General features: G+C 36.7%; 1 protein-coding gene across 1 annotated transcript in view; it reads right to left on the bottom strand.

Annotated features, from left to right (window-relative positions):
• LOC145765379 (rho-associated protein kinase 2-like) overlaps positions 1–23,755 on the bottom strand; it is a 47,590-nt gene extending 23,835 nt beyond the window's left edge. Inside the window, exons 1-23 of the mRNA XM_082577195.1 lie at positions 23,546–23,755; positions 21,351–21,432; positions 20,688–20,848; positions 20,356–20,433; positions 19,902–20,077; positions 15,575–15,659; positions 15,150–15,263; positions 14,582–14,751; positions 12,647–12,738; positions 11,138–11,297; positions 10,464–10,491; positions 9,615–9,644; positions 9,191–9,282; positions 8,296–8,467; positions 7,500–7,685; positions 6,830–6,986; positions 6,534–6,640; positions 5,925–6,072; positions 5,048–5,208; positions 4,617–4,739; positions 4,055–4,186; positions 3,346–3,449; positions 1,881–2,070 (exon numbers count right to left, since the gene is read on the bottom strand). Coding sequence (XP_082433321.1) covers positions 1,881–2,070; positions 3,346–3,449; positions 4,055–4,186; positions 4,617–4,739; positions 5,048–5,208; positions 5,925–6,072; positions 6,534–6,640; positions 6,830–6,986; positions 7,500–7,685; positions 8,296–8,467; positions 9,191–9,282; positions 9,615–9,644; positions 10,464–10,491; positions 11,138–11,297; positions 12,647–12,738; positions 14,582–14,751; positions 15,150–15,263; positions 15,575–15,659; positions 19,902–20,077; positions 20,356–20,433; positions 20,688–20,848; positions 21,351–21,432; positions 23,546–23,641 — 2,844 coding nt within the window. The 5' untranslated portion in view covers positions 23,642–23,755. The remainder of the gene's footprint in view (positions 1–1,880; positions 2,071–3,345; positions 3,450–4,054; positions 4,187–4,616; positions 4,740–5,047; positions 5,209–5,924; positions 6,073–6,533; positions 6,641–6,829; positions 6,987–7,499; positions 7,686–8,295; positions 8,468–9,190; positions 9,283–9,614; positions 9,645–10,463; positions 10,492–11,137; positions 11,298–12,646; positions 12,739–14,581; positions 14,752–15,149; positions 15,264–15,574; positions 15,660–19,901; positions 20,078–20,355; positions 20,434–20,687; positions 20,849–21,350; positions 21,433–23,545) is intronic.
• Positions 23,756–24,087: the final 332 nt, after the last annotated feature.

Below are 24,087 nucleotides of genomic sequence, written 5' to 3'. Positions count from 1 at the left end.
TAAACGTGGCAGTCGTACAAGTTTACTTTTTTTAACATTATTCTTTTTAAACGTAAACTTAGCGTCAAAAAGTTATTAAAAAATGCAATAAAACATTACCGCTGATAAAAAAAAAAACTTTAGCCGCATCAATAACCTTTAAAAATGTTTTTTCTTAATCCTGGAAGTACCAATTGATTAATTATTAAGACAGCTTGTGTTTCTCGGCAGTCAAGTGCAGCAAGAATTGACAGCGACAGACACGTGTTTCGCCCATGAGGCTGGGCTTATCAGTATCGCACCACTAATTTAAGCCACATAGTTTTCAACCGCTGCTTTTGTCAGTCAATTGAATCCTTACCTTTGTGGAAAGAAAACAATTAGCTAGAATTAAACAAAGTCATGCTATTAAATATCAAGAAAGAGAGGCTAGTGTAGCAGAAGTGAGAGCAGGCTGTTTGCCAGGGCCAACTAAAACTCACGGCCGTGACTTCCTCGTTTTTCTCCGAGACATGTTGTCGATTGGTTCCTTCCAGCTCGACCTTAGCGAGCTGCAGACGAACGATTTCGCGTTCGTAATGGGAACGCCACTGTTCTAGAATCGTGTTGGCATCCTGGACCATTTGTAATTGGGTGACTACAGTGTCTCTGCACGAAACAAAACCATGCTCTTTAAAACGCACAGCAAAATAAGAATATTGTGATAGCAAGCAAACAAAAAAGGTTTTTGAAACAATGAAATTCAACAACACTCTGTGCCGTTGTGCTGTTTTCAAGACGAGTTAAAGCAGCTATGGCCAAACCGCTGCCCAGCTGAAAGCTTTGTGTGGCCCTGTTTTTGTTTTTGCCGCCTGCTCTTAAGCGGTGTCGAACCGGCGCCCTTCCGATTGCCGTTCCAGTGCTCTCACCACTCGGCTATGCAGTCGACTGTTATTATGTCTTGTAATTGGTTTCATGTTCGAGTGAAAATGAACCATACTTCAATTTTGTCAAGTAAATTCATTTCGAAGCTTTCACCACGGTTAAAAATTGAATAATTCAATAACTTGTTACGCACATCTGGTGTATGGTTTGGCTTATTTTATATCAGAGCGAGTACTAGCCTATCATGTTATTGTTTTTACCACGGTTGATACGCATTTGGACAGAAGATTTATGCTTTTTAGGCTAAAATACCAAAATAAGCGATGCATCAAAAAACTTTGTTAGTCTACATCTAAACTCGAAAGCAAGTGTTACATAAATTTTTTTTTGTACGAATTGGATTTTTCAAATTCTAGAGCAGCCGGTGGAAAGTTAGACCAAGGTAGCTTCCTCCGGTGCTGCTACCATGCATCTCGTTTGGTGTTCTATAACTGGCACTCGATGATGATATCACGGAATTTTCGTGCTATAATTGCGCGCTTTCCAAAACACACACAAAAACTTTAGACCAGGGACGGACTTGGCTTAGACATAGCTGCTCTAAAGTGGTAATTCAGTAGAAAGCAAGTTTAGTACACTTTGATAGCAAAAACATCACACAAAATTCTATACCACAAAACACACGCACAACGACTGATGTGAAAGTCATACTTCCACACTATGCCACTTCACTTTCATACGTTCTCAACTGAGAAAATACAAACCCTTCGTGCTTCGTATGCTCAACAACAGAAGAACTTGTAAGCGAAAAAGCAATCAATCAAATGCTCATGCATTGCAACGAGAGTTGATGAAAAAGCATCAAAAATAAAATAACAAAACCAATGCAATCATAACAGAATCCCAAAGTAAAACGTGATCTGAAAAGAAACTTTGACACCATCAGTGGAAATATGTGATGCATTCAGACCATGATGTTGTATACGGGGTAGTTTGGTGTATGCAGGGAGAGTTTGGGAGTTGATTTCTTCACTCACTGTTTCGTTTTCCTTGCCATAACCGTCCAACTGTGTAACATTGCATTCGAGTAGTTCTTGCTTTTCCGATTCAAGCTGTTGACGTGCTTTCGTGGCTTCTGCCAACTCGGCTTCTAGAGTTGCACGGGCCGTTTGCTCGGCTTGGAGTTTATCACGAGCTTCGGCTAGCTCGGGATTTAATCTGCTGTTCCTGCCAGTAACCATGATGTGTTGGAGCGAATACGAAAGTAGCCAGACACACGAGTTATCATCAGACACGGACACAAGAACATGACATTCATGTTATCAAACGTCAATCACGGTTACTTGGAGTTGCTGCCAGATTTGTCACATTGTGCAGATTTTCAGGAATGTTGTTGGCTGAAATTTTCTAAAAATCAGATTTTCTCACTTTTCACTGGCTTGTGATGATAGTTTATGTTGCCTTGAGGGCGTTGAGAAAATGAAAAAATGTAATTCAAAAACTTTCAATCAGACTGTTAGCAAGGGGCTAACAGCCTGACAGAAATTTTTACCGAGCCTGGTGATGTTAAAACCTATTGCGTCACTTGGGGAAGGCAGTAAAAAAAATTCCATCAAACGATTTGTAAAAGTTGACGAAATCTGCAGAATATGACAAATCAGGCAGTGTCTTTAAGTAGCCATGTGGTTAATCCTATCTTTAAGTATATACGAGTCATTACCTAACATTCAGTCAGGAAGAGTTTTTTCAAGCACCCTCTCAGTACATTCTCGCAAAAACACGACAAGCAATAGGTGCCACCACATTCTTTAGCGCAAAAAGCAAGAACGAAGTTGATAAATTTTATTGGTTTCTCAAATCAGTTTTCTTAGAAAACTTGTGCAAATGCACAACGATGTGCAATCTAGCTTCTATAACATTGAATGTTCAAACACGCTGCATTCCAAACACAACAACTTCAATACCACTGCGAATGACCTCAATCTGTGTGAGGTAAAAAGTACTAGGCTGAGATCTTTAGCATGAAATAGACACATTTCACTTGACAATGAACAAGTGTTTTCTTGAAATTGGAGACATCAACATTGTATGTAACAACGAGCGAAAGAATCACTTCAGATATGACAAAACTACAAGTTATACGTCACAATAATAAAGCTACCAGTTAAGGTTAAACTTAAAACTACAATTGTAAGGTTTTATTGTGTTTTTGACTCCGTTGTTTCGTTACTTTTTTTTATCAAAATAAGTTAATCACAGTAAATGCACTTTGACAATAATTGTTCCTCGCCTTTGAAAACCTTAACACTCTCATTATGTTTAAGTGTGGAGCAAAGTAGCTAAAGACAGCTTTTGTATTGATGACAATCGGTGGCTGCAGCAACTACTAGTGATTCCTGACCTCAAGCTTGTAAAACTGCCAAGACTAAGCTTTAGAAGAGTTTTTCAGCCCACAAACGAATAAGCCTATCATATATGTATTCGATTTGAAATTCAAGATACCTTTCATCTCGTAGCATATTCATGTCGGTTTCTAGATCTTCTCCCTTCTTTTCCAACTCCTCTTTTTCTTCTTTCAGTTCTTTTACTTGAGTCTTGTAAAGAGTCTGCAAAAGAAAATGTAATGCTTGAAATTGTTCAGTAATTTACTTCATGATCATGTATCGTTGCTTTCTTAACGTGCCACTGGGAATAAATATCCAATTATTAAATGGATATTGGTAATTTTATTAGAAAATGAAAATGACGTTTTACTGTTAACGTTCTACAGTACTTCTTAAAGCGTCACACGGCCGTAGCCCAGAGCATCTCACAAGCTCTTCTATCGTTGAATCGACAAAGTCTTGTGCAAAGTATTTTGTTTTCACACCAGAACATTCGAGCAGATGCTGCACTGTTTGCTCCTGTCCGCATTAGCAAGTGATGAGTACTAAAAGAACAACACTTTACCAAAAAATTAAAATTCACTTGGAAAAAGCAAAAGTCTTGGGTGTCGAGTTGCGATATCAACTAACGTCACAACCTTCTTTAAACAGAGGCCTTGTAACGAATAACGATTCCAGACAAAAACTGCTGACTCAGCAAAAAGTTTAGCCTTCAGTCACAAAAAAATGGCGAACGTGCATGAGGGCTCCAAGTGAAGATAGCTATGACTGACATACAAAGGATCTACACGCGACAAAGCGAGACGAGAGATTGAGAAACGACATACCGAAAAATATTGTTCGGCTTCAAGTTGGTCTTGTAGCTCCCTCATTTGTCCATCCATGTTCTGCTTCTCTTTCTTCGTCCGTTGCAGTTTCTTTTCCAACTCCAGCTTGTCTTCTCGGAATTGGGAGACATCCTGGAAAATAGTGGTGTTTTTACGTAATTCAACGCTGCAAGGTGATTGGTTGATGCACAAAGAATGTGTTACGCAAGGCAAGTAACAAGATTTTACAACAAAAGACGGTCAAGAAACATAGCAAACCTTTTTGTTAGCATAAATTTTCAGTTTTTATTCTAAAAAGTATACGCTTATTTGCGCAATCGCAGCGACATACTGTTTACTATTCAAATCGTGGTACGTCACAGAGAAGAAATGTGATTGCACTTAAAGCACAAACTTTAAGCAACACAACAAAAAGTGCCAGCACTAAGTGGAATTTTTCGTCAGAATCGGCGCAAGATTTGCATTCAGTTGAAAGAAAACACAACTCGTAAGTCTGACTCTGACAGGTTAAAAAGTTTTTTTCAGCCGCAATATGAAAGGATGTACAAAATGCTCCGCCTACCTTGCTGCTCTGGGATTCAGAGGCTTTAAGAGCATTGATCTCAGTCTTCAAAGAACTCAGCTCCGATTGGAGTTGCTGCTTCTGTTGAAGCTCTTGGGCTTTTGCTTTCGTCAACAAAGTGATCTAAAAGAAAAAAGAAACAATTATTTAGTTAAGAATAAATGACCCTTTAAAAGAAAACAGTTTCGTTTTTTGCCAACTGAATGGCAAAACGATTGTGTTATCAATGATAAGCTGTGCAAAGCCTAGCTGTGATAACTTGCGGTAACTGCGCAACACATCAGGCTTTCACAATAACAAAAACATATCAAGATATATCCATAAAGGTAAAAGATAGACTCTAGACTCAAAAAAGTAACATTGTTAAAATACAATGCAACTTTGTTTTAACACAAACCAAGCAATCTTTAGTTGAATAGAAACAGTTCTACCTCATCATCAGCCTTCTTCTTCACAACCACCATCTGCTTCTCGCTGTTCTTAGCCTCCCTGAGATCATACTCCAGGAGAGTGATCTTCTTCTTCAAGGATGTTGCTTCCTGCTCTAGCTTACTCCGGGTGTGTTTCTCTTGGGAGAGCTGACTTTCCAGACCTAAGGGAAGATGAGGATGTTGCGTCAATTTGCACTGAATGAAGTCCATCCATCTCAGGGAGTCATTTAAAGTGGGTTAGACTCAGAACCATCGAAAATTAATTTTCATTATTAATTTTTTATAGAGTCACATTTTTTATATAGTCACATTTTTCACTGAAGTCAGTAATTCAAAGGAAACCAAAATGTTTAATCTCAGCTTCAATGTCAGAAAGATAGCACAGTACAAACAATGTCATACAACGTCGTTTTACTTCATAAACGTAGGTTCAAACGAGCTGTTTTAGCCTGATGTTACGGGTTCACTGTAGTAGTAGTGGTGGTTTGCACTAGCTTTCAGAACACAGTTCCCTGGTCAGTGGTCATGTGCTATGATGAATGGTATTGGAGTCGGTGTCTACATTGTGAAGTAAGCCACGATCATGCTGCTAAAAGCGAAACTCAATCTATTGCAATGTCATGTTGCATAAAAGTGGTGTAACAAAACTTATTTAATGTTACGACGACTGGCGGGCTAAAAATAAAAATACTAACTGTCCAACAAATAACCCTTCATAACACATAGCCTACACACATTTTTAAAGTTTGCATTTTCAATTTACACATCCATTTAGAGTTAAAGTAAAAATAGTATCCAACCTAAAAAATAATTATTGTTAACAGTTATTTCCAACTAAAACACAGCAAGGTCAAAATTTCGATAATTCGGGATTTACTTTTAACTTCTTGCGTTTTCTCGCCCTGAATGGATTTATATTTCCTATTGCCATCATCCAGCAACGCTGTAGTTGACTTGTGTTCTGCAACTTCCTTGTCCAAAGCTTGTTGCAAGGTCTTCATTTCAAACTGCATGCTGGCTTTGGACTGCGGACAAACAAATCGTTTGTTGGAAGCTTGTCAGCGAAACTATAAATGAATGACTGCGAAGAGACGCAAACATAAACGGAACTCTTTTAGGTGCTTTACTGTTGTAATGGGGGAAAGGTTTTGTGCAACGGTTCGATATCTGTCACAAGTGTTGGCTTTGCACGTCATATGTTTTTGAAGAGCAAGGTTGAACATCTACGACCAAGTCAATGTCACAAGGGATGGAAATCGTAAAAAACAAAAACGCAAACTCATATTAATTATAATACTACCTTGTGATTAGGGACTGCATCAAAGATTAAAACTTTTACAGTTAGATTAGGCTATAATTTTTTTCAAATTACATTTAAATTATACAATTCGAAACACAAAACCCAAAAAAAACAGACTGTTTACTCTAAAAATAAATTCCCTTTCACCCCTTAGACTTCCGCAAATGCACCAGTCACTATAGTTACCCGTTCCAGAGATGAAAGTTTGTCCTGTGAAGTTTTCTTGTCGCTCTCAGCTTGACTAAGCTGTTGCTTTAATCTCGTGGTCTCTTGCTGTAGGCTTTGAACGTGATCTGAAAGTGATAAGACATAGCTTATTTCCAGCCGGCAATGTAAGTCTTTTTACACTGATTCAACGTTGAATCAACGTCAAAGCGACTGATTTGCTGTCTGGGTATCTCACAACTGACAATCGCATGAACCAAGAAGCAATGTCTGTAGTTTCTTTGCTGCTGTGCAGTTCTTGAAACAATGAGAATTACCTCGAAGATCAGTGATCTTGTTTTTTCCTTGACTCTTCTCCTGCTGGAGGAGAGTGTCGATCCGCATCTTTTCTCGCTCCAACCTCTTTACTTTCTCTTGGGAGGATGATAATTGCTCCCGAAGGTCATTGCTTGTGTTCTCAACATCCGATACGGTCTGCAAAAAGAAGAGCAGAAAAGAAGCATCAGTAAATTGCTTCTCTCTTCTTCTTGGATGAAAAATATTCGTGGGTGGAATATCGAAAATGTGAGTTCAAAACCCCAAAGGCGTCAAGCCAACCTCGTCTAAAGTTGGCTGAGTTTGAACGGTAACAGCAGTTCATTTTCCAAGCAGAAGGGAATTTCACGACAGGCCTTGATGTCAACCACTATCTTAACTTTTCGATTCACAAGAGTGACGTTATTGTTGAAAAGGAAAAAATATATATGGAAGCGCTTTTGTAGCAGAAAGTCAAACGATAATTACGCGAAGACAAACTTACTAGTAGGGGACAAAAAACAATCAAATATGAGTTTTTAAGTTTTGAGCTCTTCAATAACTTTATTGCCCAAAACGATTTAAGCTAAACATATAGGTCCTAAGTTTGTTGATGTATCGAAACGACAGAGCCGCGGAAACCTTCTCCGTCAGCGATTGGTTTAAAGACTACAGTCCACAACTGTTGGTTACCTTTTTAAGTTCTTGTTGGCTCTTGCGGAGCTTAACCGCGACGTCACTTTCGGCTTTCAACTTCCTCTGCAAGTCGTCGATCCTCTGCTGGTCTGACCTGGCCGTGGCTACAGCCCTCTTCTGCTCGGCAGTTTGAGACCGAAGCTCGTCCAGCTGCCTCGTCAGAGACGAGACGTCCATTTCAAGCTAGAAGTGAAAGATTTAAATGAAATATCTCAGACAGCAAATCAACCGTTTTTTACATTGATTCAACGTCTGCAGACGTTGAATCAATGTAAAAAGCGGTTGATTTGCTGTCTGGAATTGCCTTTGATTTCGCAAGTTTAAAGACTTGAGACTGGTATAGGTATTCAAAAACGATTTTTGACACGGCAGATAAGAATGTGTATGGTACCATGCAAAAGGTTTTTTGAAGAAAACATAGACACACATCTGATGCTGAAAGTCATTATGACGTTATGCAGGATTAGTTCTTTTAAGGGCGATAAAAACTATCACTCTGCACCTTTTAGGTTATAAAACATTTTTCTTTCTCAAACATTTAAAAAGATACAGCTGACTTTCAATAAAAAATCTTTCCGAAAAACAATGGGTTAAGAACTGGTCTCTTTTGAGACTACTTTTCCAAAATTGATAGAATGCTTGTTTTCGAAATGTGTTTTCCAATTTTTCAATCCTTTAAAGTGAAAAATTAAAAAAAAATGTGTCTTGACCGGATTCTAATGCAGAAAGCAAAACATTTGTCTTCTAGCAAACACGTTATTAGATTCAGCATTTCCTTAACACAAAAACTTACTTTTTTTCTTTTGTCACTTTCCATGTCTGCTCTTCGTTGATTTTCTTGATGCTTATGCTGCAAGAGGGCGTTGTCGCGTTCCAACTGTCTGAGTTCGGATTCCTTCGCTCGTCTCGACTCTCTGTCCGATTCCATGTCACGAGACGCGCTTTCGAGCTTCGTCGCGGACTTGCTGCACGAATCACAACAATGGCATTGAATGACGTCATACTGCATGGCACAAAACATGATCCTGGGGAGTGGATGGGAAAACTATGGCTTAAGGGACATATCCAGCGCGTTTCAATGTTTGAAAGGAAAACAGTCTTGAAGATATAGCTTGCAATTAATCAACAGAAACATAGGTAGCAAAGACTAAGAGACAAGCAGCTTTCTTGGCGCTAATCAGAAGGATTTGTATTTGCAGAGGAAATCACAAACAAAAAATTAATGAACAAACGACTTTCATTGTTGGTGAAATAGCTTTCAGACGACATTTCAATTTATTCAAAATATTCTACCTTTTCACGAATTGAAAAATTGTCCCTTAAACCAGAACAACAGCTATTGCTGCCATTTGTTAAAATGTGAAACTTGTGCGAAAGGGTTTTAACGTTATTTTTAGAGAGAGGTTGCTTCTGATGGGTTACAATCAAATGAAGCAGAAAAGGTCCAATCACAAATAGTAGTCTTGGAATAGTGACGATTTATACGTCAAACCACCAGGGTTGTCATCAAACACAATGTATCAACTCGTCGTTTAAGCAACTTGTTTAAACCCAGACAACAAAATCAGTCATTTTTACATTGATTCAACGTCTGTAGACGTTGAATCAATGTAAAAATGACAGATTTTGACGCCTGGAAAAATATGTTGAAAATCGTTGTTTTGCAACTTCGTTAACCGACAACTAACTTGTATTTGCTTTGCAGTTCTTCTTTGATTTTCATTTCGCTTCTTAACTTGTTTTCGAGGTCATTGAGTTTAATCTTGAGCTTGTCAGCGTCCTGGGAAAGTATATGGCGATGAAATATTACTTAATAACATTTTAATTGAAGTCGCAGGACTCACTTTGGTTTCTGTGAGTAAAAACCCGACGGAATTCAAAGGCGGAATAAATTGTTTTTAATATCACAGAAACGTCTTTACAATGAAAAAATGTTTTGGTTTTAGCGCTTGTCTTTCAAAAAGTTGATGTATGCGGATGTATGTTATGATTATCCCAGTCAAGAAATCAGTCATTTTTTAAATGTGCATTTAATGCACAATCTAATAGTAATACACATCATTTATGTAGTGTGCAACGTTGAATTTTATGAGTAAAAACATCATCACGCACCTCAGTGGAGCCTCTATTCCCACTCTTTTCCTGGAAAGAAAACAATAGTTCTTTGTAAATATTCAGACATGTTTAAACTTTGATACAATTAATCACAAAAGTGAGTAAGCTACTTAATTTCAAATAAGACATGCAGAACCCAAACAGCAAATCCATTCTCTTTTTAACATTGATTCAACGTCTGAAGACGTTAAATCAATGTAAAAAATGGTTGATAAACCGTCTGGGAAGCTCAATAGCAGCGCAAATATCAACGCTTAACTTTGGAATGACTGTGAGATGTGTAGCTTCATGTAATTTACATAAAGTGTAACATAGCAGGTTATAAAAATAAAAGCAACAAACTAAATTCAAAATTTAACTTCATTTTGAGCTTTTGCCGAGTGCGATTTCTTCAGGAATTCCGTATTCGATTAAAACATCAAGATACGAGAGAAATAGTTTATGGGGTCAGACGATATTATGCCCAGTTTTGGATATGAATAACAATTTCATCGAGTTAACAGCACCCACGTTCGTTCTTGCTAAGAAAAAATGGTACTGCTAGTTTGCATTCATCGAATGCTGGCACTACAATCTAACCTCTTAGTGTAATTTATTAAGAATCGATTTCGCTATAGTAATAGCATCTTCAGCTTATTCAAATATTCAAAAAAGAAAAAATGCACATAAAAACAAAATACAACCCATTGTAACCAGCGAAATAATCTAGCAAGGCTCCCGTTTGCCTGCTGATGAATATGAAAAGAACTATGGACTAAATGACATCCAAGTCAAATTTGAAATGCCAGCACCATGCCTATAAACATTGGTTGTAGCGTTAATATCACAGCAATGTACGCAACGTACCACTTCAGATATCGCTCCTTTGTTGTAGCTGGAAAATGACAGACATGTAAAAATAAATAATTAAATAGAACAATAAAAAATCAAGTAATTGAACAGCCGACAGCATGCTGGTGACATTGCAACGAGGTTAAGAGTGCATTGGTGAAAACTGAGATTGCTTAACCTACTGTTGAAAGATGTTATTGCAAATAGCGAGTTGTTAAATAAAACAATAAAATTATTGTAAGAAATTACTTTCAGATGTCGACAAGAATAATTTGCCTACTTTCTGGAACAAGGATACGGATTTATTTTAGGCTCATGTGGTCTACTTTACAATTTTATGTCAACCTAGTCTTTGACAATGCCTTAGAAATACTCCAGTCGGGATTTGGTACGTTTGTGAGTCTTAAACGAAACTAAGATGATGCAAATTGTCTTATTGATATACTCTTGCCATGTTTTAGAAGTATTTTTGAATAAATAACGTACAAGAATTCGAAAAAACACCGACAAAAACATTTCTTGTAACACAAATTAAGAAAAAATGGCTTTGATATACCCATTTAGTAATGACATTAGGTCACTAAACACTGGATTACTCACTGGTTGTTGTGAGAATGATAGATATTCATTAACACATAATGATCATAAGCTAAACTATTTGTTTGAATCAGATTGGCTGGATAACTTACAGAGAATCGGAAGAATACGTGAAGCCGATGAATGGAAGATGGTTCCCTGCAAATGCTCTTGGAGGAGGAAACTCCTCTGTGTCCCCTTTTTCCTCCTCTATGTCGTCAAAATTCCGGGTGTCTGTGTCTCCATCTAGATCAGGAACCACAGGTGCGACAGCTGTAAGAAACAGACAAAAGTTTTGATTTTTTGTTTGTGGTATCCAAGCTTACGCCCGGTAGTTGAAAATTAAGATTAAGTGAACAGGAAGACAAGGTAACCAATCTTCGTGTCCATCTTCGAGCATGTTTAAGTGTCTTGTCAAAGACACAGCCGCATGCCCTTGAGCGGTGTCAAACCGGCGCCCTTTCGAGTGGTGTCCCAGGGCTCTCACCACTCGGCTATGCAGCCGACAGCGAGTTATGAGTTAAAACATCTCGTCCAACTAATTGACTGAGGAGATTGATACAATTAGACAATAGACAATGATACAAATAGACAATTATATAACTAATATCTAACAGTTTCGTACACTTGAAGGATGATTCTTGACAAAATATTTGTTTTTGCCTAAATTTGTTTGTTGCAAATTAACCTAACTGTCTTACTCTTAAGCTGATACTCACTATGCCAATGAAAAGCCAGGCCTTGCTAGCAGCCATAAAAGATTCCTTCTCTGTGTCGGCATCATGTTGGTAACTGTCATTTTTACAATTTAAGGCTACGCTCCGTATCAATTATCTTGCATTTTATAACAGCAGCGGCGGCGGAGATAAAATGCACAAGAACCAAACGTTATAAGCTGGACAGTATCTAACCAGCAACAACCAGCATGGGGAAATTCGAAATTTCCAACCAACTATTTCCTGCTTAATGACTAATAGTCTCATCAAGAGACACTGGATTCACGCGATGCAGAAATAAGCCGGTGCTAGGTTTGTAACAGTAAATCATGCTTGAAACTCGAGGTCCAAAACCTGAGCACTGGAAAAGAATCTTTGAAAGGTCGCTACAAACATTTGCGTATGTTTGAAGGAGTGGACATTGGACAACTGAGGTAAATCACAACTGATGGATTTGATTGAAATCGCTGCGTGAACAGTCTATTGTAATTTGTAAACTTTCCGCATTGGAATTGAACTACGCAGTTAGATTATAATACAGAAGAACCGTACATGAACTAAACTTAAGCTTGTTAGAATTGTCCGCAGTAGCGTTAGCTGCAGCTTAACTCATCATACATCATGCAGTCCATCCACACACTTCAAAATTCCGCAACCGTTTTTGGTTGGCATGCTGGTGTGTGCCATATTGCAGCTAGTACTTTCTTTCTGGTCGCAGATAGTAATGATGGAAAATAAATCTGGTGGTTTGATGATAAAAGTAAAAAGCAAAGTGTCGATGCCACGTGAAAAATTATGAAAAAGACGAAAAGCTCAGTTGGTGGTGAACATTACTTGTACCCAGCTGGTACATGTTATTAGAATCGCACTTAATAACTGCACCACTTGAAAATGCAAACCACTCACTATCCCGTAAAGTGGCAAACGTCCACAAAGAGTTCTTGAAGAAATTTTGATTCTTGATTTCGTCCACACCGTTGTTACCCAGTCTCTCGCTCCTGAAGATCACAAATAGAAATATAACCTTGAAATGTAGATCTTAACTACAAAGTTTGAAAAAAAAAATCGGTTACTCAAAAAAAACGGCAATTTTTGGAATTGACGTAAACGTGACTAGCGGATCATATTCCAGACAGAAAATCAGTCGTTTATTACATTGTATTACGTTTATTACGTTACGTTTATTACAATGTAAAAACCGACTGATTTGCTGTCTGGTATTATGTCATTGTATTAAAAATAACGCACTACAAAAACCTTGGATAGTCGCAAATGATACATTTACACTTCAGTCATGAAGTAATCAATCAAAAATTGGACATATAGTACAGTAAATTCATTTAAATTAAAACTAATAATAAACTAGTACGGTATGGCTAGCTAGGAAAATTATTTATAATTAAGTTTTCTAAAAACAACATGTTAAAAGTACAAATGAATCCAAGCGAAAAAGCTTAAGTCATACTAAAGGAAAAACCTGACTTGGCGATTTTCCACGTTCTTTGTGTTTAACAATAACATGCTACCATAAAACGATTTTGAAAAAATTTGGCCCCATTGCGGTCTGACCACCATTGCGCGCGTGCTTTTGTCAGAGGTTTCAAAACCGGAATGGGCTTGAGCAGCGAAGCATGCGATTATACAGTCTACGTCACAAGCGACTAGCAATCAGCTGATCGAGCAAGAGTTTTTACTGCGTGAGTTTCAAATGGCAGATCTTGTTCTTCAAACAGTAAATCAGCTTCTTTTACATAGATTCAACGTATTCAGGCCTTCAATCAATGTAAAATGAACATGTAAAAAAACAAGTTTTTGAAGGCAAACTCCACAAAGGCATGCGAAACAATTTCAGTTAGGCAATTCAGAAGGCGTGGAGTAATCAGCACTTTTTACATGGATTCAACGTTTCCAGGCCTTGAATCAATGTGAAAATTCTTGGAACGCAACACGTTTGAACTTTCCAACCCAACGCGGGAAAACACTTTTGATAATGCTGCTGCTAGTCGCTTGTGACGTAATTCTCGAGCAGTTTTTCCACTTCTGGTCACTTTGCAAAAAATAAAAAATAAATGAAACACTGGACTTTGCGCCTTGCCAGCACCATTGAAAACATTTTTTTTTCGGTAATTTTTTATGAAATGTATTCTTGAGTGTTCGGTTTACGCATTTTAATGCTTAATTTCCGTTTAAAAATTTTATTTAGTGTGCCTTTAACTAATAGGTCTACTTCAGTAAACGCCAGGTGTACGACGTATTTGATTGAGGAAATTTTTATCCTCTGACTGAGAAAGCGTCATTGGGAGCTTAATCGTGACGATTTCGCATACTTGTAGAGGCTTTGAACGACTGACGCAAGAACGGGCCGAGTTTGACAGAGTGATGTTTCATATTGTTGAAGTGTTGTTGTCTGTGAATTATTCCATCCACTAAGTGCGGCTGAATGGAGAGCTGTCCTTGAAATGGGATGTTTAAGCGCACACCTCGAAAGTCGAGTCAGCGCCGCTTTATTTTGAAGCTTCTTCGTTCGTGCCAAGTTAGACGCTCAACCAACTGACCTATCGTAGTGGCAAGGTGCTATCGGGGCAACGTATTTGTTAGGATGATGACCGAATGCGGACTGCTTTGGGGCGGGAAAAACAACAAAATGATTGCACGCACTTGAATTAGAAACTGCTAAAATTACAAAAAAAGAACATTTTATGATAAAAAAAAGTGCAAAATGTCACTTGTTCAACTCAACTAGTAAAAATTAAATCAATAAAAACCGGATTGTCTAACTTTTAAAAGTAACTTACAATGTCATGTTCCCATAAACCCAAATGTAAAATGACATCGACGTACCGATCTGTTAAAAAGCCACAAATCAATTGCTTCGCATCGTTGGACATTTCAACGTCGTCAGGAAAGCTCAGAGAGTTTTTATGATCCATAATTTTTCCATACGTTCCCACCAGGGAATCAGCATAAAAAGGTGTATCTCCCACCAGCATCTCGTACAAGAAAACACCAACCTGTGGGAAACGAGTGAGTTAAATATTGCTCAACTATGTAAAAGCTTTTTAATCTTAAACAAGCTAAACAAAAATAATGGGCAGGCATTTTGATGTATTAGACTATATTAGAGAACAACTACACGGCCAGTTAGGCCGGTGCTAGAGAGAAGCCCAATTACGGATCCAAAGCCTGAGAATTCTGTATTCAAGGTAAATACAAGACAATTTTCAAATACGACAAATTCTATTAGTTTAAACATTTTTTTGTAGAAAAAAAATTGCAAAACCAAACAAAAATGTCTTGTAATTGGTTTTGAAACATTAAAACTAACAAAAAATGATCAGAAAATGTTACTTTACGGTTGCTTTAATGTTACTTTAATGTTATTTTACGGTCATACAATGCTTAGACCTACCGACCACCAGTCACACTCCCTCCCATAATAGCCGTTGCCCCCTTGAGACTTCAACACTTCCGGTGATATGTAATCTGGTGTTCCTACCGCTGTGTCAGATCGCACCATCCCTCTCTGAAGGTAATGTAAAACTTGGTCAGATATTGCAACTTTGTGAGACACTGCAGTAAAAATTGGCACACTTAACCCATAATAGTATTCATACAGTAATTTTCTGTGGGCTTCATTCATCTACTTTAAACCTACTGGTTTGTGTTCATCTGATTACTCCCAAACGCTGGCATTTGTGCAACAGCCTGAGCTCTTATTATTATTCGTTGAGACCGGATCGATTACCTTACGAAAACAGTAATTTCAGCTTATTCAAATAGATACTGCAAATAAAAAAAAAAATGATTACATAACAATGTGAATGATAGAATCACCTCATCCATGGCCATGCATGTCCCAAAATCTGCCAGTTTCAAGTGTCCGTTCTTATCCAGCAGCATGTTATCTGGCTTGACGTCTCTGCATCAACGAAAGCGCGTTCAGAGATAAGCAAATTGCATTCCAACTACATTATTCTACGCAGTTGCAAATAAAAAGCGGCACTGACTTTGGACCATGAGTGCCGGTGAAGCACAAGGTCGATAATGAAATCATAACAAACACAAATTATGAAAGATCAGGCTATGAATGTCGGTCCATAACTGACATGTCATTGATTTTTTACAAACAGTTTTCACAGGGCTCCTGTCCTTGTCCCAAAACTGTGTGTAAAGTGATGAAGGAGAAACTAGGCAACAACGGATGTTGCAGGTTGCAAAAAAAAAATATGCAATCACGACTCTATTAAAACGTCATCTAAAACATCTTTTTTACATGTTTGCAGCATTTTTTTTTTCGTTTAGAAGTATATGCTTAGAAAATCGTTTGATGTGCAGAATCGCAACCTACAGCTCCAGTTTTTTTTTTAATTTACACTAAAACAAACGATCTATCAGAGTTTAAAAAATAAAAACTATACCAGGTAGTTCATCAACTACCAAGCACCCCAATGGAAGCATAATAATTTGACAGCTTGAAATGAATAAAAGGGTTATGACAATCGTTGTAAGAAAAAAAATAGCAGTTAAACAAAATCAAAACCGAATTTGTACGATAACGATAACTACGTTTTTCTGGTGTGTTATAGATAGAAGACAAATCATCACAAGATATCATAGAAATTGTCAAAAGGTGGAGTACGTGAAGCGGTCGTTCGACGATTAATTGAGCTTCTCGCTGGTTTATTATGCGGATTGTATGTCAACTTTTGCAGTTAGGGATTTCTTACTGTTTAGCGTTGACTTTTAACTGCTGCTAAATGACAATATTGACTAACTGAAGAAACTTAAAAAATTGAAGAAAATTTCAAACACAGATTCCAAAAACCCTGTAGCAACCACAGCGGTTCTCAACATTTCTTTGTTAACAGAAACAGAACCATACAGAAAAGGTAAGTAGTTTGCAGCACTCTCACTAGCATTTTTGCTTTGTGGTTTAAGATTCAGTTTTGTCACAATAAACGAAATTAAAAAAACACCTATCAAGTTATGCGTTACTTGACACTTATTCAAAAGCCAATGAAAAATTAACGCATTACATTTTACGTATTGCTCCTTAATATCAGCAAGTTCCTTCAACCACAGTGTAGATTCTAACGATCTGTTTTAGCCTGATGCTGCGAGTACGTTGTGGCAATATCGAATTACACTAGCTTTCGGAACACAGTTCCCTAGTCACGTGCTATAACGAGGGAGCTGTGTTCCGAAAGCTAGTGTAATTCGATATTGCAGGGGTCCCACTCAAGACTTTCCTATTTTTTTTTTATGATTTTATGCCAAAAATGTCACAAATTTTATGATTTTTTATGAATTTGTTTGGTTATTTTATGATTTTTTTATGATTTTTCATCAAAATTTTATGCTTTTTTTATGATTTTACATCAGAGCTCGATGTTTTGTTATATTTAATTTTTTAAAGTATTTCTTTTTACACTTTAAGGATAACAAGCGATTACAGAAAAAAAAATCAAAGTCAGCACAATTTAGGATACTTCACACTCACAGCAAGGCAGTTGAAACTTTTCACGAACAAAATAGAATTAAACAAAACAAGACTGAAAATGGCGTTCGTTCTATTTCAAAGTCAACTTACTTGTTGAGACAAAGTTAATTGGTAAAGAATTCACTTTTACGATCTTTTCTTTTTAATTTCAGTTTGGAACCTAGCAAGCACTTTCTCACATTTTCTTTTACAATCACGGCCGATGTCAATTCTTGCTTCAGCTGCTTGAAGAACTTTCCGATCCAATGCTGTGTTTGACAATGCCTCCTGAAGCTTTACATGCCCATCTCCAATAATTTCATCAGCAGCTTTAATGCTTGCTTCAGTTTTTTTAATTTCATCTTCATTTTTTTCGATTCCCTTGTTTTTCTGCCATATTGTTGGCTTTAACACTCAACAGTAGCCTGAGCACTTTCTTTCTCTTTTCTCAATTTTTCTTCCAGAGCTCTTTCCTGCTCAAGGTCAGCCATATACTTTGCACGAGCATCCTTCATTTCTGAAACTAGTGTTCTGTTAATGGGAAAGTTTACCTCATCATCATACCGATTTAGTTCATCTTCCACCATGCTCAGTGCAACAATTGTGATTTCTTTAAGAAAACTTTTATGTGAATCAATCAAACGTTATTAATGGAGAAACCTCTTTCAGGACTGGCATTACCGTGACTTAATGTTAGAACACATTTTGCAAGACTAAGTAGTTGCGGATATTTTTTTATCCCAGCATCATCTAACAGGCCTCCAATTTTTGTCCAGCAATAATAGTCAATTCTCTTGCAGGAAGACACTTTTGGTAAGGGTGTTATGGTTAAACCATATTGGATTAGTGCTCGAGTCCAGTAAGAAGATTGGGAATTGGTGTATTTGTTACTTTCAAGATCAGTCTTTTTGTAAAACTCATCTAGAATATCCTTAGATTGATACCGTAACCACTGCAGTCTTGCCTTATCATAAAGCTCTTCTCTTGAAACAGATACATCATTGTAAAAGCATTTGCAAGGCACTTTTTAAGGCAATTGGAGACTGTCCAAGTTAGATTGACGATAGAAGTTGTAGCTCCAACATCATTTCTTTTTACTGGATGCAAAAATTGTGCCTGCTTAATAACAGATGAATGTAATGGCAAATGATGTAAACTAAAAGGTAACTTGTAGCAACCACAAAAAAGTTTAGACAATCAGATTTAAAGTTCATCGTGTCAGCTTCAGTTCAGTAAGGACTGCAATATCACTGACTAAAATTTTTGCTCATGTTCCAGCATCAATCAAGTTCAACGGCTTCTGAAATTCTTTGTTTGTGACATCAAGCAAAAGATTTTCTGACTCTGTGGATGATAAGTTCTTTTTTTTGATAAATTTACTAAGCAAAGTCGCGATCAGATAGCACATTGCTGAGTAAAGAATGTGAATCAGTGGCTCTTCACATTGGAATAGGACTAAAAACCGTTCAAAGTCACCAGAAGCAAATCATACAAATGAAATATAAGCTTCAATCAGAGGATCCTTTAATGCTTCTGAAATCCTTTTGTATCTCTGGGTGGATGCAATGTTTGACTTGAAGTTTTTTTGCTTAGGCAAAAACTGCAGGAAGTAATGTCAAGGTCCCACTCAAGATTTAAGGACATGTCCGTCGTGAATTTCGAGGCCTGAGTAACACATTGCTTGCAAATGGCCTCAATAGTTTCCTTGCCTAGCTCTACGCTTTTTCCCAAAACATTGCTGTCAAATTATCCTTTCACCATTCTCCCACAATAACTACAATGTCTTGAAATCTTGTCAGCGTCTACTTGTCTATGTCTAATGATGTTTAAAACATGCAATGAAGGTATCTAGCTACGCTCCTTTTCTAATTCCAGCTCCACAGACAACGCTGGACTTGATTACGCAACCACAGGTTTATGCTAAATCAGCGCATTGAACAGACGGCGTCACAATCGTTACACAAATAATTAAGCTGTTATCACGGTTGGAACTGTTACACATTGCACTATATCAATTTTTTGATTTTTACATGCTCAGTTCTCCATCAAAACTAAATTTTATGATTTTTTATGATTGTGTCTAAATTTTATGCTATTTTATGATTTTTTCCAAATCAAGCAAAATTTTATGATTTTTTATGATTTTATGCCGAGTGGGACCCCTGATATTGCCACAACGTACTCACAGCATCAGGCTAAAACAGATCGTTAGAATCTACACTGTGAAGTAAGCAACGATCATGCTGCTAAAAGCGAAACTCAATCAATTGCAAGTTCCTTAAAGTTAGCCTCATTTTTTCCTCAACTTTTAATAATCATTCTCTCTTTTTAGTTTTAAAGCTATCTTAATTTCAATTTTCACTTGAAAAAATTTTTAGATTTGAAATATATCCTATCGAAATTGCGATTACAAAAAAAGTTCTACCCATACATTACTCCAGCAAGGCATATTACGTAAATTGTCGTCAATTTTCAAAATACCTGCTCTGGTCATGACAATTTGTGGTTGTACTTTAATAGGACACAAAAAAAATTGCATCAAGATGCTTATAAATGGAGCAAAAATAACAAGAATCCAAAATATCTTGCGGCACCCTTAAGCATGAGGAAGCCAGGGCACCAGGGTTTAGAACCACTGTTGTAGCAAAAGAAATCTAAGTTGCTTCATTGACAATTACAGACCTGTGGACATAACCCATCGAATGTATCGCCTCTAACGCCAATACTACTTCGGCAGTGTAAAAACATGCCCAGCGTTCAGGAACATCATAATTTGACATGAGGTTCACTAGATCTCCGCCTGGCATGAACTCCATGGCCATGTACAAGTTCTTCTCGTCTTGAAAGGAATGTGCGAGCTAAAAAAAAATACAACCCGATTGAGTTGTGGTTGCATGGGTTTCAAACGTTTCTTCTATTAACAAAAATGTAAAACTGACTTAGGCCTGCATAGTCGGACATTTAGCCATTCATCGTCATATACAAAGTTGTCACCTAGACAGCATCCACAATAATATAAGCATGAAAGATATTCGAACAGTCCTTAAAATAGATAGCTTACGGAGTAATATTAAGAAGTATATAAATGTAAGCTTAAACAAAGCGACATTGCAGTTGAGCAACGCACAACACTCACCCTAACCACCCATTCTGAATTTGCCATCGCCATAATGTCACGTTCTTCCCAGAAAAACGCAGATTCAGATCTTTTTATCTACACAAAGTATAACGTAAGGGAGGAAATGCTTTCTATGCTAAATAAAAAATCAAAGAGCATCGGAAACTTGACAAATAGTATTTTGAAGTCAAAATTAAGTTTTGAAATAATTTGGTTAATTGTAACAGAGATGAATAACATTCAAATCACAAGTATTTTTTCGTTTAATCCTACAAGACGGTATAAAAATCATTCGAACAAAGGAGAATTGGATCAAAACACAAACATGTAATATACATAGTAAAACTTACCATTTCAAATTTACTTAAAAGCTTCATGGCATAAACACGCTTTGTGGGCTTATGTCGAACTAATTGTACTTCTCCAAACGCTCCTCTACCTATCACTTTTACAACATCAAAATCTGATGCTTTCATTCGTTTGTCTCTGAGCTTTTTAGTCTCTGAAGAATCTGAAGTAACAACACATTTTACAGAGGGCTCACTTTTTTATGGCCACTTCAAAAAAAACATTATGTGTAGCCTACTTAATCAAGAGGGCCAATAATAATCGAGCGTCAAATCAAAGATTTCTTTCTTTTATTATACAAAAATTAAAACCAATGTGTCTACAAATAAGAAAATGTGCTTTTGAAACACCACTGAAACATTTATATGACATTTATATATTGATTAAGATTTTTTTTCATTATGGTAGCCGATTCATGAAACCAATTAATTGAATTATATTTTTGATCAGCAATGGAAAAACACCATGTGGTACCTAAAGTGTAAACTATTTGCTAGCTCATAATAAGTTTTAAAGTGATTGAGCAATAAAAAATAATAATCCATTGTTTTCTGAAATGTAGCAAAGCACTGACACAATTTTGCACACTCTTCGAAACTACACTGAACATATTATATAATTCTTATATATATAATGTAATCATAAATTTTAAGCCAAAAACTTACATCTGTTAAGAAAACTTTCAACATTTTTGTTCCTTCTGAGAGCAGGTGTGTCGAGATCCGTTATTAAAGCACTCAAGCCATCCTAAAAAGTAAATATCACAAAAATATTACCGGTTCTAGGGTAGAGAAATCACTAATGCTGCTCAAATTCACAACAGATGTTAAAACAAATTTGTTACAATCAATATGCTTTGCCAGGTGGCAGGCTATATTTATTTTCTTAAATGTACTGTATTATATAATATGCTTTATATATGTGTAATAAGTTTTACTAGCTGTTATAGCTGATCATTTGCCTTAAAATAACTTTTGGCCCAAGTGTTATGCAACCTCTGCTACTAAACTCACTTCTAGAATCTGACACTTTTTGCTTTTCCAGAAACTTCAAAGTTAGCCTAGTTATGCAATGTGCACTCGACTGATGTCAAACACATGTCTTTACTTGTTGCAGAATTTAGTCCGGAATTAACTCTTATGACATAATATTACCATAGCTTCTGATCAATTTAAATTATAAATGTCCATGCATTTTTTACTAAGTATTGAGTAGTTGCAGTTGTTGGTAATAGTAAAAAATGTTATAGAATTGTAAGACAGAGCCGTAGAAGCCGTGAAGTAAATTAATTGTAATGTCATTAAAGATTATATAAAGAAGGTTCACAGTTTGATAGTTGATCACAGTTGTTCACAGTTCACACATGTTCACATGTTCAACATGTTCACAGTTCATGTTCACAGTTGTTCACAGTTTGATATGAATAATTGTTTATTTGAATAATATAATAGGCAATAATATAGGGATACACATTACACAACTTTATGCCGCGGTCTGAATGATGCCTTCCCTAGGTCGCAAAGCCCAAATGCTGCAATGCATGAATGAATGACACGAGATTTGATTATTTCGTACTAAAAGCAATTGTTCTTTTGACTATGGTAGTAATTTCATTTGTCATAGTAGCAATTTCAGTTTTCATTTTTTATAAATATAAAAATAAAACAAAAATGTAAAAACTGTTTTTTTTTTGCACTTAAGAAAGTAAAGATTGAGACTTGACTATTTTTTACCATAACCAATTGTTTTTTATTTTTTATACGGTAGTAGTTTCACGTGCAATCGTGCATAGTAGAAGTAGTAAATAGTATATAGAAGATGTAAAACTATGGCTTTTTCACATTGATTTGTCTATTTTTCTTTAATAGCGCCAATATTAATTACACCTCAAAACCTAATCGGTCATCGAAAACAAAATAGTGTAACTGACCTCCTCTGTTGTTCCTGAAGCAGCGAGGAACGAGATTAATTGTGGGAAGCCAGACTTAAGCCTACATTTCGAGTTTGCCAAACAATTCTGATTAGTAAGAGTTCAATGCAGACGTGCCCGTTAAGATGAAAAAACAACAAATGAATTAGTGGCAACTTCATCTTTATTTTGTTAAGTCGGCAACCGTGGCCGAGTGGTTAGCGCGTTGGGCTCGCAGTCGAGAGCCTGCATGTTCGACTCCAGCCACCCGCACTTGCTGTTGTTTCTCTGGGCAAGAAACTTAACGATAATTGCCTCTACCTAGTGATCGATTTCGAGTAATGGGTAGTACCAAATTTAAGTCATAAGTAAAGTAGACAACCGGAAAACAGACATTGCAGTCGGCTGCAGCGTGGGTCAGGTGTATGCCGGAAGACGTACACCGATGCATAGCGCTCAAGTCCGCTTTCCCACAATGCAGGATAAAGATAAACAAACAAACAAGTTGAAAAAATTAAAATTGCTCTCGTGGCAACTAAAATCACTATCGTATTAAAAAAACAAAAAAATGATTAGTTTTAAGAAGAAATAACTAACTCTCTAGTCTCTATCTTTATTTTGTTAAGTGCAAAAAACAATTTTTATATTTTTGTTTTATTTTTATTCTTATAAAAAAAGAAAAATTCAAATTGCAATTGTGATTGAAAATTACTACCGTATTCAAAAGAGGAATTAATTTTACTACAAAATAATCAAATTTCGCATTTTCAGGCCTTGAGGCCTAGAGATGGAGTCATTTGTGTTGGCATCATCCGGACAGCGGCGTAAAGTTGTAGACCGATAATATAGATATGCTACCACCTACCATTTTACATCTCATTGAAAATGTACAAACAAATAAAATGCAATTCTATATTATAACAGAAAAAAAAAAAAGGTAATATACCGTACCAGCAAAGCATCCACGCTTAGTTTGCAATTGCTGTTTAAGACCATAGAAGCAATCTCCCGTTTGCGACTTTCATATTGTTGCATTTCATCATTCATGGCTTTAAGTTTTTTGCACCAGCAGCTCGTGAACAAGTTTCGTTAACCAAGATGAATCAAGCCAAAGTTAGAATATTGTTTATTCATTATCAGACAAAGCAATGCTAAAATGGCACTTCTAAAATAAAAGAACTCAAAATTAATGGTAATTAATTAACAACCTATATAATAATAGTCCTAAAAATATATCTAACTAAGTATTAAAGGATATGGGTCCACATCTTTTAGGTGAAAACAGTTAAGTGCCTGTCAAATAGGTGCATGCACTGTGGGGTGTGGGGTCAGAATACTTAATTGTGGCACTAAGTCAGTTAGGTGCTATTTAGATGTGTCAAATTACACTCATCAGTTATCAGAAATGCGTGATTATGTGACAGTTCTTCCTGCTGTGTTACAAAGTGAATTTCAGTTTGAAACATATCAGTGCGCAGTGCCTGCTAAATCTA

This window comes from Aplidium turbinatum, chromosome 2, assembly GCF_918807975.1.
Source record: "Aplidium turbinatum chromosome 2, kaAplTurb1.1, whole genome shotgun sequence".
NCBI lineage: Eukaryota > Metazoa > Chordata > Ascidiacea > Aplousobranchia > Polyclinidae > Aplidium > Aplidium turbinatum.
This window is presented reverse-complemented; position numbering and strand designations above follow the sequence as displayed.